Source organism: Centroberyx affinis, unplaced genomic scaffold (assembly GCF_046629955.1).
Source record: "Centroberyx affinis isolate AG114_WGS23_722 - 3 ecotype Tasmania unplaced genomic scaffold, CSIRO-AGI_Caff_v1 ptg000216l_1, whole genome shotgun sequence".
NCBI lineage: Eukaryota > Metazoa > Chordata > Actinopteri > Beryciformes > Berycidae > Centroberyx > Centroberyx affinis.
This window is the reverse complement of record NW_027278907.1, coordinates 147,772-162,500: the sequence shown is the minus strand read 5'-3', so window position 1 is coordinate 162,500 and position 14,729 is coordinate 147,772. Positions and strand designations below refer to the sequence as shown.

Below are 14,729 nucleotides of genomic sequence, written 5' to 3'. Positions count from 1 at the left end.
TATTATTGACAGTACTTACAGTTTTGCAACTGATGGCTTCCATGCAGCTGCAACCAGCGCCAACCTGTGCCTGGCTACGGGCGTCCGCGGCGGGGTCGACTGGATGAGGAAACTGGCCTTCCGCTACCGACGAGTCAAAGAGTTGTATAGCACGTACAAAAACAATGTGGGGGGTAAGCCAATCAGACGGGAGTTTACTGGACCTCAGAGCCAATGAGAGTGAATGCTGGAGATTAGATTTGATGGGGTTTTTTGACTGTTAACTGAAGCTATACATTCTCTTACTCCTGACAAGGTGAAAAAGCCTTTGACACAGCATTTAGTCCATCATGGGACACTAAAAATCTTCACTGAAGCCCATACAAATGAGTTTCTTTTCACATTAGCAGCTCTTTAAGGCAATGTGACCCACCCCACTCATTCAGTGATAGGGGAAACTGTGGGCTAGATTAGACTTTTAAAAGAAGAATTCATTTGTTAAAGCCATTCAACACGTAAATAAAATGTGCAAAGAAAATAAAACTTATTGCATTGGTTTTACAGATTGTTTTTATGTAACAATCTGTAAAAATCTCCATAATATCGGCATGGATAGCTGATATTTCATTAAAGGCCGATATCAGCAAGACGACATATCGGCCTAACCCTATACCTCCAGCTCAGGACTGCCATGATGTGTTGTGATGATAATGTCCTGACCTGTCCTGCTTCTTGCCCCAGTGTGCAGCGAGGGTTCAGTAAGGTCCTCTGTGTTTCAGGCCTCCTGGGCCCGGCTAAGAGAGACGCCTGGCTGCAGCTCAGAGCAGAGGTGGAGGCTCTGACAGACTCCTGGCTCACCAACGCACTCAAGTCCCTCTCCATTATCAGCTCCAGGTGACTCATCCTCCTCTAGTCATTCTGCCATCTGCCCAGAACACACTGACCCGTCCCCAGAATTTCCCCACTATTAATTAAGATCAGGTTTTGGATCCTTTAATCCTTATTCAACACCAAAGGGCAACTTTATTCATTATTATCCATCTATCCATCTGTCTATCCATCCACCCATCCATCCATCCATCCACTCACCCACCACACTTAATACACCTTGAGAGAATGGTCAGTGTTTTATATTAATGAGTGAAACATGTATGACTAAGTAGTGTACATGTTACACTCTCTCTGTCTCTGTCTATCTCTCTCTCTGTCTTTCTTTTTCGCTGTCTCTCTCTCTCTCTCTCTCTCTCCCTCTCTCTCCCTCTCTCTCTCCCACACAGGAGCAACTGTGTAAATGTGTTGGTGACCACAACGCAGCTCATACCAGCGCTGGCTAAAGTTCTCTTGTATAGTCTGGGATCCGCTTTCCCTATAGAGAACATTTACAGTGCAACCAAAATAGGTAAGACACAAGCACTGCTGCACACACACACACACACACACACACACACACACACACACACACATAACTACCACCACATCCATTATCTTTTTGGCAGCTGCACTTACATAAACAAGAAACTGTTTTAGACATTCCATAAATTCTACATAAATAATCTGATACTGATGGAAATTAGAAAAGTAGATAACGTGGTATGGAACTAATTAAACTAAATATTGAATTGTAATTAACCATATAATCGACCTGTGCTATTTTAAGGTTCAATAGTCATGTATTCTGTTGGTTACTCATTATTTTGATGTCTCTCCCTCTATCCCATATGTTACTGATATCCTGTTCTCCTGTTTTGATATTAAACTTATTGCCTGAGTTGGGCTCAGTTCACTGAGCGGTTGTGTGGGAATGTTTTAGTTTATACTGTGTGTGTGTGTGTGTGTGTGTGTGTGTGTAGGCTTGAACCCCATGCCTCATAAACCCCTGTTCAGAGAAAACAGACCATGCTGGTTACGAATTGGCCAAACACACACATGCACACACACACACACATACACACACTCTGACCTTGAGTGAATAGACATTAGATACAGCGTATAGCGCTAGTATTTTTTACTTCTTTCTTCATTCTCTATGATCTTTGATCGCTAACCCAAAAAACTCTATGAAGTAGTCAAAACACATTTCTGGGTATTTAGTGTGTACTCTGTGATACACACCTATCCGCCTAATTAGTATTGAAATACTTCCTTACAGTTCAACAAATTATAGGGAACTCTGGCATAGAATTTGTTTTTGCAGTACCATCTCCACACCACAATAGCATTATCTGTTTTGATTCAGGGTCACATAGTATTTTCCCCATTGTCAATTCAATTTAACTTTAAATTGAAAACTTTTCATAGGGTCAAAAAAAATAATAAAAAACAAGACAACACAGTGCAAGTTAACCCCTAAATGCCCACAACCTGTTTCCATGGCATGACAGTTAAGTGAACAGCAGGACAAGTAGCTGGGATACTAAATAACACATTTTTGAGAAGAAAAAAAAGAAAAATCAGACCTTCCAATCCAACCATACACAAATGTGACATGCAGTATTTGTAACTGACAATTCTGAATCCTGGTCTAATTAATATTTTCATTTCAAAGTTAATAATAATTATCATAAAAATGTGACATTTCGACCTAAAACAACAGATTTTATTTTTTTTATTATAAACACATAAATCATCTGGATTTATGCAGAATTGTGAAAATTTATCAATTATGCATCTGCCAACCTTTGGAGGCCAGTGTGCAAACTACCCAAAGCTGGAGACATCATATTTTCTTTGCTGAGGATGATTTCTAATACATGTGGTACATGTAATTCAAATAAAAAATGTAGCCATTTCATTGGATTATTCCTCTGTTTTATTGAGAAATGACTACCAGATGGAGATAAATATGAACTGTTAGGGCTGTAGTACGACACTGAAGAAACATCATGACTGTGGGGAACGACAGCAATTTTACATTAAACTGAGGTAAACATTACAATGGGCATTTAGAGGTTAATTTTAGACTTAATCTGCCTTGTTTAATCCCAGATTTGTTCCTCTATTTGACACTGACCTAAACAACATTATATCAGCCCACACATTAGTCCTCACCTCACATGATCCTGATCTGGCCTTGAACCACTCTGACACACGTGGGATCTCTCAGGCCAGATTGGAGCGTCGCCCATATTCTGACTGGACTCAGCCTGAACCTCGGCAGGTTACGCCAATGTGCCGTGACTCTGGCCAACTCTAAATTCAGCCATATATCAATCTCAACAGAGGAAACAAACAACTTGGATAAGGGGGAGGGGGAGCGCCAAAACACTCAGGAGAGAAAAACACAAGCCAAGTGTGTGTGTTTGTGCGTCCTCGGGCTTATGTTACACCCAAATCAACCCCACGGTGCCTTGATTCAAATGGACACAGCAATGTGGTAACCATGACAACCGTGAAGAGGTTCAAGACACAAGTAGACTGCATTAGTGTTTCAGGTCAGACACCATATCCCATGCAGACGCCTGGCCCCATTAGTCTCTCTCTCATTTTGTAGACCTGCAGTGGAAATACTGGAAGAATAAAGTTTGATTGGGTTTGCCTCAGCTCTATCAAATCCCTTGGAATGAGCATAGCACAATGTATGTCTGTATGGGGGGAAAAAAGGTCAATTTGGAGTGTGATTTCTAACATGACCCACATGAGTCTGTCTGCTATTCCTGTTGTCGTGGTAACCACATTGATAATATCCGTCTGAGCTGAAGCACCTCTCAGGACGCACCATGTGGGTGTCAGGACGGATCAGGGTGAACCCTCTGTTATGGGAAAGTGGAATGTGTGTGAATGCCTCTTCCCCCTGTCTCCTCTCATCCCCTCTCTCTGTCCCTGATGCACACGACTCTGCCTCTCCCTGTGTTTTATTCCCATCTAAACAACAAATGGAAACCTGTGTAAAGCCATTTGTTTGTCTCCAGGCAAAGAGAGCTGTTTTGAGCGTATAGTCTCCCGCTTTGGCACTAACATTACGTATGTTGTGATTGGCGATGGGAGGGATGAAGAGCATGCGGCCAGCCAGGTAAACAAACAACTTTTGAACCTTGACCCCTCTGACCTTTTGACCCTCCTTCCTCCCCCTGTTTATTGTTTTGCAGGAAAAGAGAGTTGCTTTGAACGCATAATGCAAAGGTTTGGCAGGAAAGTAGTGTATGTTGTAATTGGGGACGGTGTGGAAGAGGAGCAGGCGGCCAAAAAGGTAATGGACCCGCAACCTCACCGTGACCCCGCCTATTCCACTCAGCGTGAGCTCTGATTGGACCAAGCCTGCCTTTCTTTGCTGTAGTGGTTTTGAGTTGGTCATTTACTTTTTTTTCTGTTCTACTCGCTGTTGCTTTGTGTTCTACATTTTTTCTACATATTTAATGGAGGGAATGGAAACTTTTAATCGCAACTATCAGAGTGAATTATTGAGATTGCGAGGCTTGGCTAATGTTGTACATTTTGCACCTTCCTTTGGAAAGCCAAATATTAAACCGAGTTGACGGATCACCTGCAGCTAAATTATGGAAATGAAATTCATTCTTTTCAATCTCTGATCATTTTTCATGCTTCCAGACTCAATTTAGGATAGTTGTCATGATTGACAGCAAAAATGAATGGGTGCCCAAAGTGTACACAGCGATTAAGCTATGAACAATCTCATAAATAAACCCCTTAGTGAAGTATAACGCCATACTTGTCAATTGACTTGGTTATTCAAGAATGTGTGGAGACTCCTCTGTATAGCATCTCTGATGATTTTTCATCATTGGATGATGCTACTGTACTGTGTGTGGGAGAGGAAAAGGTAGTTATATCACAACAGTATTGATTACAAGTAGTAACATAGAGTTTATAGCTCTAGTACATATTTCTTGAACAGTGAGTATTCGTATGACTCTTATGTCTTCTCCAGCTTTGGGCTTAGTTCATAATGCTGGGTGCTGGGAGTGTTAAGCCTAGGAATGCATGGATTTTGTTTGCAGTGCTTTTGCAAACCAAGCAGCTCCAAGCTACTGTAGTGTAGCTTGCATGATTTTGGGTGGTGGTGTGCCTCAATCATGAAAACAGTACCTCTGCTCTTAATGTTGACTCTTTCTGTGCATCTGACTGATGTGTGTGTCCATCCCGCAGCACAACATGCCTTTCTGGAGGATATCCAGTCACTCTGACCTGCTGGCATTACACCAAGCACTGGAGTTTGAGTACCTGTAACTGTTACTATAGCAATATGGACACATGCAATGTTACCACGGAGACGGTCAAGCCAGGCAGCCCCTTCTTTTGTATACATATTTAAGAAAAAAACGCAATACACTGCAACTTTTTGTGATTTCTTTTTTTTTTTTTTGGTCTTTTGTTTTTCGAACGTCTGGATTTACATACTCTGAACGGTCTTAAGAAGAGGTGAAGAGAGGACAGTGGGATTGAGAGGACTGAACTCCCCAACATACCCCCACTCAGCACAGCATCTCCCCCCCCCTCCCTCCCTCCCTCCCTCCGTGATGTTGGGGACTGACCTCTGTGATAATCCAATCTAATGTCCATGCAGCTGTAGCAGAGTGGCCCCTACCTGCCTGAGACCCTGTAAGCCTAAATACCCCACTTTGACCTGGGAGGATATTTCTTTGATGTTTGGTTTATGCACAGAGGACCCAGGTTAGAATCAGGACTGCTATGCTTCACCTGGGAGGAATTGTCTTCACCAAACATTAATTCGAGGTCTTCTCTATTGAGGTATAATTCTGTGTGCGGGGACAACAGCTGCTTGTGAAAACCGCTTTTCTAAGTGTTTTCTGCCTGGTGGTACAGTCTAATCACACAACATAACAATGAAGTCTGTAGCAGAAACTTGTGTAAATTATTTACAATAAACTTACAGGGCAGTGGTGGATGTTTTTGTCAATGAAAAGAAGTTTAATTTTTTGGGTCTTTTTTTTTCTCTGGATTTTTGTAAGTTTTTTTTTTCCCTTTTTTGAAAATGAGAATGTGCGTCATGATGTGTTGTGCCTTATTAATGTGTTTGAGTGTCTTTTCTTTATTCGGAAATGTCTATGTATGTAGATATAAAGGAGAAAACCAATCCTGAGACCTTTGCATCTTCTCTTCCACAATATGGGAATGTTTATAAATCTACTTATATGAAATTTCAGACAAACTATTTTGTATGTATACACAATACTTGTGCACTTCTGAAATATAAATGCTGCATAATGACAAAATACAAATCCAGTAGGAAAGTGTATCACAGACCAGTGGTGGAAGTGCATAAACCCATTGTACAAAGGAGAAATACAGATGGGATGATACTCGTGAAAAACACCTCCATTTACAATCTTATTTAAAATATGAATTTAAAGATTTAAAATATCCGCAAAACCACCGAGGCATTCTACCTTCGAGTTCACCCCTATAATTTGAGCTCAACACTTCTGCTGCCCACTTGCAGCCTCTTCACATTTCCTGGCTCAGTCTGAGCATCATTTTCATGAACTGAAATATTTTGTATGCAAATACTTTCTCCTCAATGCAATACCTCCCTGGAGGCATTACACAAAGCAGCTTTAGCAAGTCAACTTTAAAATTTGTTACAAAATATCTTCTGAAACTCTTTAGCAATCAACATGCATGGGTGAATCATAGTCCTAAACAAGTTTTGTTTTACAGATTCAAATTAGCATCACCAGCATATACTGTAGCATCATTTTTCAGTTATCTGGCTAATTTAGTAATCCTGCTTTGTGAAATAACCCCAGGTGTTTGATAAATTTAGTGGAGCAAAATGCAGGCATTACTTTGAACACAATTTAAATTATAAGGAACTGTGCAAACACCTAAAAAGCCAATAATTTATACGTACAAATGTCAAACCCTTAAAGCTTGGCCAGAGGTTGATATCAGCAGTGTTTGTGATCTAACACTAATCCAGGGTTACACTCAACATTGCCCATTTCTAAGGTTTATACCACAAGATCCTCAAGTGACCTAGTTGCACCTGCTCAGTCAATTACAAATTTAGCATCAAACTCTAAGAAATGTGCCGATTAGTTTGTAGTCATTGCAATTTAATTGCATTTTAGAAACCAGTACCCAATCCCATTCCACAATTGCAATATTTTGGACCAACTCACTAAGTGGTCAGTAAATATAGACAAATCAAAAGGAACACATCGGACAGCAACTTCCACTTTTTTTCCAACATTTTATTGACACCTCATTTCTTGGCTTTGAAGTATTCCTCAATCACGTCCTTGGCTTGAGACTCCTTGCCATAATCCTGCAGACAGAAAAATTCAGTTAAGACTAGGATTAAGAGATGAACAGGCTACAGACAACATACCATCTGTAAACGGCCTGAAGTTGTGTAAACAAATTTGAATCTGTCGACCAACTTCACAGTACTTCCCACATGAGAAATCGGTGATTTTGTGTAGAAAATAGAATTCCCTGTGTAAACAATTACTGAGACTGCCTATGAAACATAGTACTTATTGTGATTAGTCATATGTAGCCATTCTTAGGGACCCCAGACACCACAGGTAGGTGACGGGGCTCGTACCCTGGCCATCAATCTAACCAGGATTTATCAACAACAGCTGCATGGCACAAGGCACAGCACCTGCACTTGCCTGGCAAAGCTAGCTGAACACTGTTTCATGGTGTCACAAAGCCCCTATTCACCAGCAACCTGTTCCATGACAATAGGTACTCCATTGACAGTGTAGTCCAGTCTATGACTAAACAATAGGTATTCCATTGATAATACTTGTCATCTATGACTGCACAATAGGGAACTCATTCCTAACAGACAATGTCATTACAGTCAGACACAATGGGTGGTGCAACACATGTACACTTTAAAGATTAATTAAAATTTTACTGTCTCGCAACACAAAATGACCATAATATCTCCAAGAGTTTGATTGCGTTGTTGTCAATACCAATGACTCAATGGTTACGTCACCAGGCCCTGAGATTTCCCTTTTTTTTTTTTTAAACACCCACTTCACATTTTCAACTGCTCAGATGGACGGTGGTATGGGCAAGCACCAGCATCGTATCATATTTTGGTCAAGCCAAAAATCCTGAAATTTTGCAGTGATTTACTGCTTGTTCAGAAGATGCTTCTGTTGTAACCAATTAGCTAACTTATTCATTCTATTGTGAGTGCAAGTTATGTTTTTGACATGCCAACCACCACAGACATTGTTAGCTGTACACTTTCTTCTGATTAGCCTTTTTAATTCCATCCAAATTAGTGTATGACATCATTGCTAGGATTCAACCAGCATTCTAGACTATAATTTAAGAAGCCTGCTCAATGACATCACAATTTCCCTTTTGCCAATACCCTTCAGTTTCACACAACATTCCATCTATGCACACACCTCAACCAGTTCAGCTGAACGCTCCATAATAAAGGATATATTTACCTTGATCACGACACAGCTGCAGCCCACCACCTTGCGGGGTTTGCCCTCACGGTCGATCTTGCACAGACCAACCCACTCACCAAGCTTCTTGTTGTCATCAACCTGAAAAAGTTTATTATAAATTATTATTATAAATTAAGTTAAATATATGTTTACATGCACATTAATAATTTGCTCTTACGTGATTAAAGCAATACTCCAACTATTGAAATTGTCAGGTAGATGATCCGATTATCTTAATGGAAGTAAGGTCATAGTCAGTAAGCATAACCCAGTGGGGCATGTTAACGCCACTGATGTGCAGGGACATGCACTCAATGTAGTGTCAGCAAATGCTTTTAAGTCCAAGCTTTCAAAGAGTCATTCGGCAGTGAGGTGGAATAAAGCACCAGTGCTGGTGGTGTTGGCTGTATCTCAGACAGAAATTGGGTAACAGTGGCAATCTCCTCACGGTATTCAGTAGAGGGAGCCAAATTATCATCACCGATACAGCAATACTGTAGACAAATCATGCTATCCTCACTCCATTGTTAGTACTGAGCAGACATTTTTTAAATGGAGTGGAGACTTGCTCAAGATGATCAGTCAAGTCTAAGCAAAGGATTATGATTTTTACTGAAATGGGGATATAATGCATCCTTCATGTCCCTCACACCTGGTCCTGAATCAGTCTTTGGTAGGTTAATTACCTTGATCAGGTTGATCTGATGCTCGGCGCAGAGGGCCTCCACCAGCTTGACGTACATGGGCTCATCGCAGTTGGCCGCAAGGACACAGAGGTGGGCCTGGCGCCTGAGCAGGACAGGAACACTGAATTAACTCACAGTAAGGTGTTATCTGCCATTTACAGATTACAACACCTGATGGTACATCTCAGACAAAAATTGGGTAACAATGGCAGTCTTCGTCACTGAATTCAGTAGAGGGAGCCAGGATATCATCAGTGATACACCAACTTGGGTACAAACATAAAAAAAACAGAGCTGAATAAAGGGAAAGGACTTTAACATACTTGTCCAGCGCCTTGGCAGCCTCACGGATACCGCGGGCCAGGCCATCGTGGATGAGTGCGGTCTTGAGCACTTCGGGGAGAGCGGTGTTGACATCCATCACACCTCCGGCAGCAATGCTGTTGACAAAAAGGGGATGGAGAAAACAAAAATGCTCAGAGAGATTCCATAATGGGGAGGGCAAACTGCTGGTTTGAAGTAGACGAGCTTCCAGCATGTCAGAAAGCGAATCTCACTCATTTGAGAGTGAAGGGGTATCCGACCAAAGATTGGAAAGTCATCATTCAAGCGCCAGAGAGCTCGCTTACTTTTAGGGGAATGGCACCCGTTTTAAAAATCCACGTTAATGCCTGTGGCGCAGGTCAGTTCAGTAGACACTTATGAACATGCACCTCTTTCCTAAAGCTAGAAACTGGAAGAGCTAACCCTTTCATTTGTGATGTCAATGGGATTTAAAATCTGGCACTGCTCCACAGATAATGAATGGGGCGCCGACTTTGACCCATACGATTTTTATGAGTGTTATTGCATCCAAATGAGGTTTCAATTCTAGTTCATATCCGTTAGTAACGCTAGAATAAACACTTCACTTTGACAACTGAATTTAGCATCTCATGGCTCCACAGTCAGTGCTCCACTCATTGTCTGTGGACCCCGATTTTACATCCCAGTGACAAATGATCACAAACACATGGGCTTTCACAGATTTCTTAGGAAAGAGTGGTGCAATTTCACAAACATTTACTGAATCCCTAGCACAAAAATAACATTCAGCTATCTCTACACGTGGACGACATGAGTCCTGCCTGCATGCGCAAGCTCATTGCCGACATAAACACGGTCACACTATTGCTCTACACGAGCAGAGCGAATGCTAACGACTCAGTGAACGTTGTGGTTTTACACTTGTAACTTAACCCAGCTAGTTAGCATAGTTTGCTAACGTTATGCGAGGATGCGCTAGTCAGGTTGAACTGGGTCCATATCCCAATTGTTCTGATCAAACATTAACTTTAACTTTCTAAGAAGCTTTGAAACAAAACCGGCTTTTCCCCGCACTTCTTTACAAGCAAGTTTAAGGCTCTTAGCTTCCCTAGTTAGCGCTGTGTGGAGTGGACCACCGTTAGACAGCAAGTAACGTCATGCTCACCCTTCCTCGGCCATTGTAGATTAGCGATGGATGGTGGACCTAAAATTCTGCAATAAAGAGCAGATATGAAAGGAGAGTTATTATCCATCGCAAACAGGTCACTGTGGTGATTTTTTAACAAAGGATGTTGGAGAAATCTTGTAGATTGTCACGGGAGATGAAGAAACTCACCCAATCCTACTCTCGGACAGCGGGTAAAGAGGACGTCATCAGTCCGCGACATTGCTTTAACATCAACAGGACCCATCTTCTCTATACACATGGTGTCCAGTCTTCTGCCTGTTGCCATTTGAGATGGCAGAGTTTAATATGCACTTTACTGACTGGCAGAGACACAATTATGCGACTTAATGTTTCAATTCGTAAATATACTTAAAAAAATATATATATCTCAATGACACTAGCTCATGACAGTAGCTCATGACTAGTTGTAGCCTATAATCTGTTTATGTCAGTTTATTTCAAGAGACACTCATAAAACAGGTTTGAACCATTAAAGAAAAGGCTTTCCTATACTGAGTAGTTTATAGTCGCTTTTCCACCGCATGATACCGGCTCAACTCGACTCGACTCTACTTGCCTCGCCTTTTTTGGTTTTCCATTTAGCTATAGCTACCAATATTGAGTAATGCCATTTTCATTTACTGTTTTCATAATGTGGGCGTTGTGCAGACGTATGAGACTTTAATTAAGGCTAGGCTATACAAATAAACGTGACTTGACTTGAATATAGGAGGAGCAGAGGGAAATATGTTGCGTGGACCACATACCTATGAATTCACGTTTTCCTCTCTGCTGTAGTGCTTTTTTCCCCCTTTTTTTATACATTTCCATTTTGTTGCTTAGACCCTTAACACCTTATTGTTAAACATCTTATTTGACCACTAGACTGGTAAACATGCAGATAAAACCTTTCTACTACATTAGCCCATGCCTTTTGGACCAAATGTTGCTCCTCCTAAATAGACCCATTACATAGGCTATTAATAATAATAATGAAGAAAGTCAAAGAGTGTAACTAGTGTTCAAAACAATTTTAATGTTAAACATGCAAATTGGTCAGACAAAAGACGTTTTATTATATGCCTACAAAAGGAAGACTAAGGCCTGTAAACTCCAATATAAAAGCAAATTTCCATCCTCTTAAGCTTTGAGCATCATTAATTGATCAGCAAAATGGTGACACGTGCATCTGTGACCAGTCAAATAAAACAAAAGGAAACATTATTAGGAAGAGAAATATAACAATCCTCATTTACAAATTTATGTTGTTAATTTCTTCAGCATATTTCAAAGGCACTCAACATGGTGAGCTATATCCTGTAGGTCACCATCCCTTTTAGAGCTTGAGGAAAGTCTCTATTTCTTCCATCTCCACTGCATTCTCGAATGCACCATAGTCCTAGAGAAAGAAGAGAGTGGGGGATAGAGAGACAGAGAGAGAGAGTTCATTATAAACTGTTTTCAATCAGATCTTGATGATTGATAATATACTGTGTGTTTGTTTTCATGTTATAAGATCACCTGACAGCTTTTGCTGTAGATTCATGGCTGGTCATAGTTTGATATTGTTTATGAAGTTGGTAGTCTTCCTGTGTAGGAACCACTATGCAAATAGATGAGACTGACTGACTGAAAGAGAAAAATAATTAGAGATCCAAGCACTGCAGGTGCTGGAACCCTATTGCTTCTCAGAGACTGTAAGCCCCAGAGCAAACAAATTTGGTAGATAGGTTTAAAATCTCAGGCAATAAAAATTGTCCTGTCCTGAATCATAAGGTTTTTACCCTTGGCTCAAGATGAATCCATTGCACATACAGGTTTTGCTCCACAGCACCACCACCAGGTCAGCCTTGCAATAGCATTAATTTGTTTTATTTCTCCTACCAAATTACCTTAATCTCCACCTAATTTTACACACATTTTTCAACTGTCTGCATCATCTTTGTATGACAGAATTTTGATAATTGTAACCGTTTGGCTGTTACATACAAAATATGTTAACGACAAAGACACACAAACAAGAAGGGAGGCATAATTCCTTAACTCCTAAATGTTTGAGCAACCAAACTTCATGTTAATCTTTGTGAAGGGCTAAAGTGTTGACTAGCACCACCATGAGGACAAATTGGTAATTTTTCAAATGGCAATCCCTCTACTATAATTGGAGAGCGGTTTGTGTGTTTGTGTGTTTGTGTGTCCCACCATGGAGGAGAGGAGGAGACAAGGAGAGGAGAGGAGACAAGGAGAGGAGAGGAGAGGAGAGGAGACAAGGAGAGGAGAAGAGGGGAGAGGAGAAGAGAGGAGAGGGGAGGGGAGAGGAGAGGAGACAAGGAGAGTAGAGGAGGAGAGAGGAGAGAAGAGGAGACAAGGAGAGGAGGAGAGGAGACAAGGAGAGGAGAGGAGGAGGTTATACATTCTAGTAAGAAGAACTGCAGAACTTTCACCAAAATGTTTGATCTTTGAGATGTAGAACTTTTACAAAATGAATCAAGCTCATATTCTCACCGCCAAATCATTTGCCCCATCATTTGGGCTTGGGCCCCGCTAATGGCTGCTTGCCATTAGCAATTGCAACTTCGTACTTCTTCAGAGGTTTATTGCAGCCTGTAGGGCTTAAAGGAGCCATCTTCAAGCCAGCCCAACATCATTTTTGTCACAGAAAAGTCTGAACAGAATGCTTTGTGACTTATTGTCAAGACATTCCTGGAGTGAACTGGTGTGTGTGTGTGTGTGTGTGTGTGTGTGTGTGTGTGTGTGTGTGTGTGTGTGTGTGTGTGACTGTGTATGTATGTATGCAAACCAGTGGGTGTGATAATGTAAATATTGATTTGATCCCTGTATCCACACCCTAGATTACCAAAGTGCTGTTCCTGCTTGACAAATGGATCAAACTTGTGAACATTTTTCACTTATTTGTGAAGTCTTACTGGCACTGTGATTCATTTGTTTCACACTTGCTTATAAAACCTTTGCAGTTGAGGCAGCTGACATGCTTTTTGATGATATACAGTATGCCATTATTAATTATGCCATACAGCGTGCCTGAAGTTGTGACTGTAAGACTCAGACTGCTACAATTGCCTGCTGTTTCAGATGAGTCATCATGCTATACAGAGCAGCAGCATACAAATCTCTGCTCAGACAGGCAAACTAGAGGCTAGAGTGTGGATCAGAGATTTTATTATTATTTTTGCAGGCTGCTGTGTGAGACTTACCCCACAGTAGGTGTCCCCATTGCATATTTGAGGGGGCAGTGCCTTCGGGTTCCCTGTCTTCCTCCTCATCTCCTCCTTGTCTTCAGTACTCTGAGCAATGTCCACAGCCTTGTAGGGGATCTTCTTAGAGTCCAGGATGGAGAAGATCTTTCGCTGATGATTCTTCATCTGGAGGGCAGGGCAGGTTCATTATCCCATTCAGACTGGATTAAACAATGTAATCTCTACTTTGGACAAGCAGTGTATGTCACTAGTTAAGTCTTAAGTTTGAGTTGAAACTCATTTGCAAACTCTCAGCTGGTTTGTCCCTGTGAGCCTATTATATGAGGTGGGAAAAGCAACATGCCACAGGATACTGTGATGAAAGTTAGCCTCACTGTTCACAATTAGCAGCTATGTCTGTACAAATAAAATGCATCCATACTGATAGGCACACACAAAGTATTCAACATCCCTTAACACAATAGTCTTATGAGAGGTACTTAATGTTACTGAAATGTCTATATATTAAGAGCAAAACCTGAGATAGATTATTTGTCCTCGTCCCACACTGTAGCATGCAGGTAAAGGAATAAAACAGGTAAGAACATACTGTACCTCCAAGGAACCGCCCACACTGGAGTAAAACACTATGAGCGACATATTTGATATTTTAACAATAAGGCTCTAGGAATAATCTAGTTACACATACGCAAGCTTAGATTTGTGCACTAGTCTGTTAGAGCGCTGTACGCCTGTGAATCTGTATAAGGGAGTGGTGGAGGTGTGCTTATGTGCATGTACATGAAAGAGAGAGAGAGAGAGAGGTGGAGAGAGGCAGGGAGAGAACAGAGAATGTTAAGTATCCAGGCATGTGCCGCAACAGCAGACAAGGTGAGCAGGTTTGGACATGGCTTACCTGCCTGGTGGACACACCCACTTGTCTGTCTACCATTCCTGTTGTAGCCTGTCTGCCTCAACACACACACAC

The 14,729-nt window shown here is 41.3% G+C and overlaps 3 protein-coding genes and 3 non-coding genes across 9 annotated transcripts in view; 1 reads left to right on the top strand and 5 right to left on the bottom strand.

Annotated features, from left to right (window-relative positions):
- Window positions 1–5,990, top strand: part of eya4 (EYA transcriptional coactivator and phosphatase 4) — a 37,138-nt gene extending 31,148 nt beyond the window's left edge. For 2 of the 4 annotated variants that reach the window (XM_071541244.1, XM_071541260.1), the window contains 5 exons: window positions 13–173; window positions 759–873; window positions 1,257–1,378; window positions 3,888–3,988; window positions 5,083–5,990. In XM_071541244.1, the coding sequence (XP_071397345.1) occupies window positions 13–173; window positions 759–873; window positions 1,257–1,378; window positions 3,888–3,988; window positions 5,083–5,163 (580 nt within the window). In that variant the 3' untranslated portion in view covers window positions 5,164–5,990. Of the gene's footprint in view, window positions 1–12; window positions 174–758; window positions 874–1,256; window positions 1,379–3,887; window positions 3,989–4,064; window positions 4,166–5,082 lie in introns of all 4 variants that reach the window. The other 2 variants (XM_071541252.1, XM_071541237.1) reach the window with 1 other exon arrangement.
- A 1,077-nt stretch (window positions 5,991–7,067) lies between these two features.
- Window positions 7,068–10,813, bottom strand: rps12 (ribosomal protein S12). Its single transcript, XM_071541316.1, has 6 exons — window positions 10,713–10,813; window positions 10,542–10,588; window positions 9,394–9,510; window positions 9,071–9,173; window positions 8,382–8,483; window positions 7,068–7,225 (listed from the first exon to the last, which is right to left on the bottom strand). The coding sequence occupies exons 2-6, from the start codon at window positions 10,553–10,555 to the stop codon at window positions 7,163–7,165; spliced, it is 399 nt and encodes a 132-aa protein (XP_071397417.1). The 5' UTR covers window positions 10,556–10,588; window positions 10,713–10,813; the 3' UTR covers window positions 7,068–7,162.
- LOC139662727 (small nucleolar RNA SNORD100) lies at window positions 8,790–8,872 on the bottom strand. Its single transcript, XR_011696684.1, has one exon. It is a non-coding gene; the product is annotated as a small nucleolar RNA SNORD100 (small nucleolar RNA).
- Window positions 9,249–9,332, bottom strand: LOC139662738 (small nucleolar RNA SNORD100). The gene has a single exon (XR_011696685.1). It is a non-coding gene; the product is annotated as a small nucleolar RNA SNORD100 (small nucleolar RNA).
- LOC139662718 (small nucleolar RNA SNORD101) lies at window positions 9,605–9,681 on the bottom strand. The gene has a single exon (XR_011696681.1). It is a non-coding gene; the product is annotated as a small nucleolar RNA SNORD101 (small nucleolar RNA).
- Window positions 10,814–11,560: 747 nt separating the features above from the next.
- On the bottom strand, window positions 11,561–14,533 carry LOC139662647 (SH3 domain-binding glutamic acid-rich-like protein 3). The gene is made up of 3 exons (XM_071541359.1): window positions 14,357–14,533; window positions 13,760–13,927; window positions 11,561–11,943 (listed from the first exon to the last, which is right to left on the bottom strand). The coding sequence occupies exons 1-3, from the start codon at window positions 14,399–14,401 to the stop codon at window positions 11,881–11,883; spliced, it is 276 nt and encodes a 91-aa protein (XP_071397460.1). The 5' UTR covers window positions 14,402–14,533; the 3' UTR covers window positions 11,561–11,880.
- Between the last annotated feature and the right edge of the window lie 196 nt (window positions 14,534–14,729).

What these genes read in the sequence shown, in the direction of transcription:
- rps12 (XM_071541316.1), bottom strand. An exon ending in GCTGCCAAGGCGCTGGACAA is followed by an intron (nt 9,174 to 9,393) that starts GTATGTTAAAGT and finishes TGTCCTGCTCAG; the next exon opens with GCGCCAGGCCCACCTCTGTG. An exon ending in GCAGCTGTGTCGTGATCAAG is followed by an intron (nt 7,226 to 8,381) that starts GTAAATATATCC and finishes TTCTGTCTGCAG; the next exon opens with GATTATGGCAAGGAGTCTCA.
- LOC139662647 (XM_071541359.1), bottom strand. Translation starts at nt 14,401, where the DNA reads ATGTCGCTCATAGTGTTTTACTCCAGTGTGGGCGGTTCCTTGGAG. An exon ending in GTGTGGGCGGTTCCTTGGAG is followed by an intron (nt 13,928 to 14,356) that starts GTACAGTATGTT and finishes CCTGCCCTCCAG; the next exon opens with ATGAAGAATCATCAGCGAAA. An exon ending in ATGGGGACACCTACTGTGGG is followed by an intron (nt 11,944 to 13,759) that starts GTAAGTCTCACA and finishes TTCTTTCTCTAG; the next exon opens with GACTATGGTGCATTCGAGAA.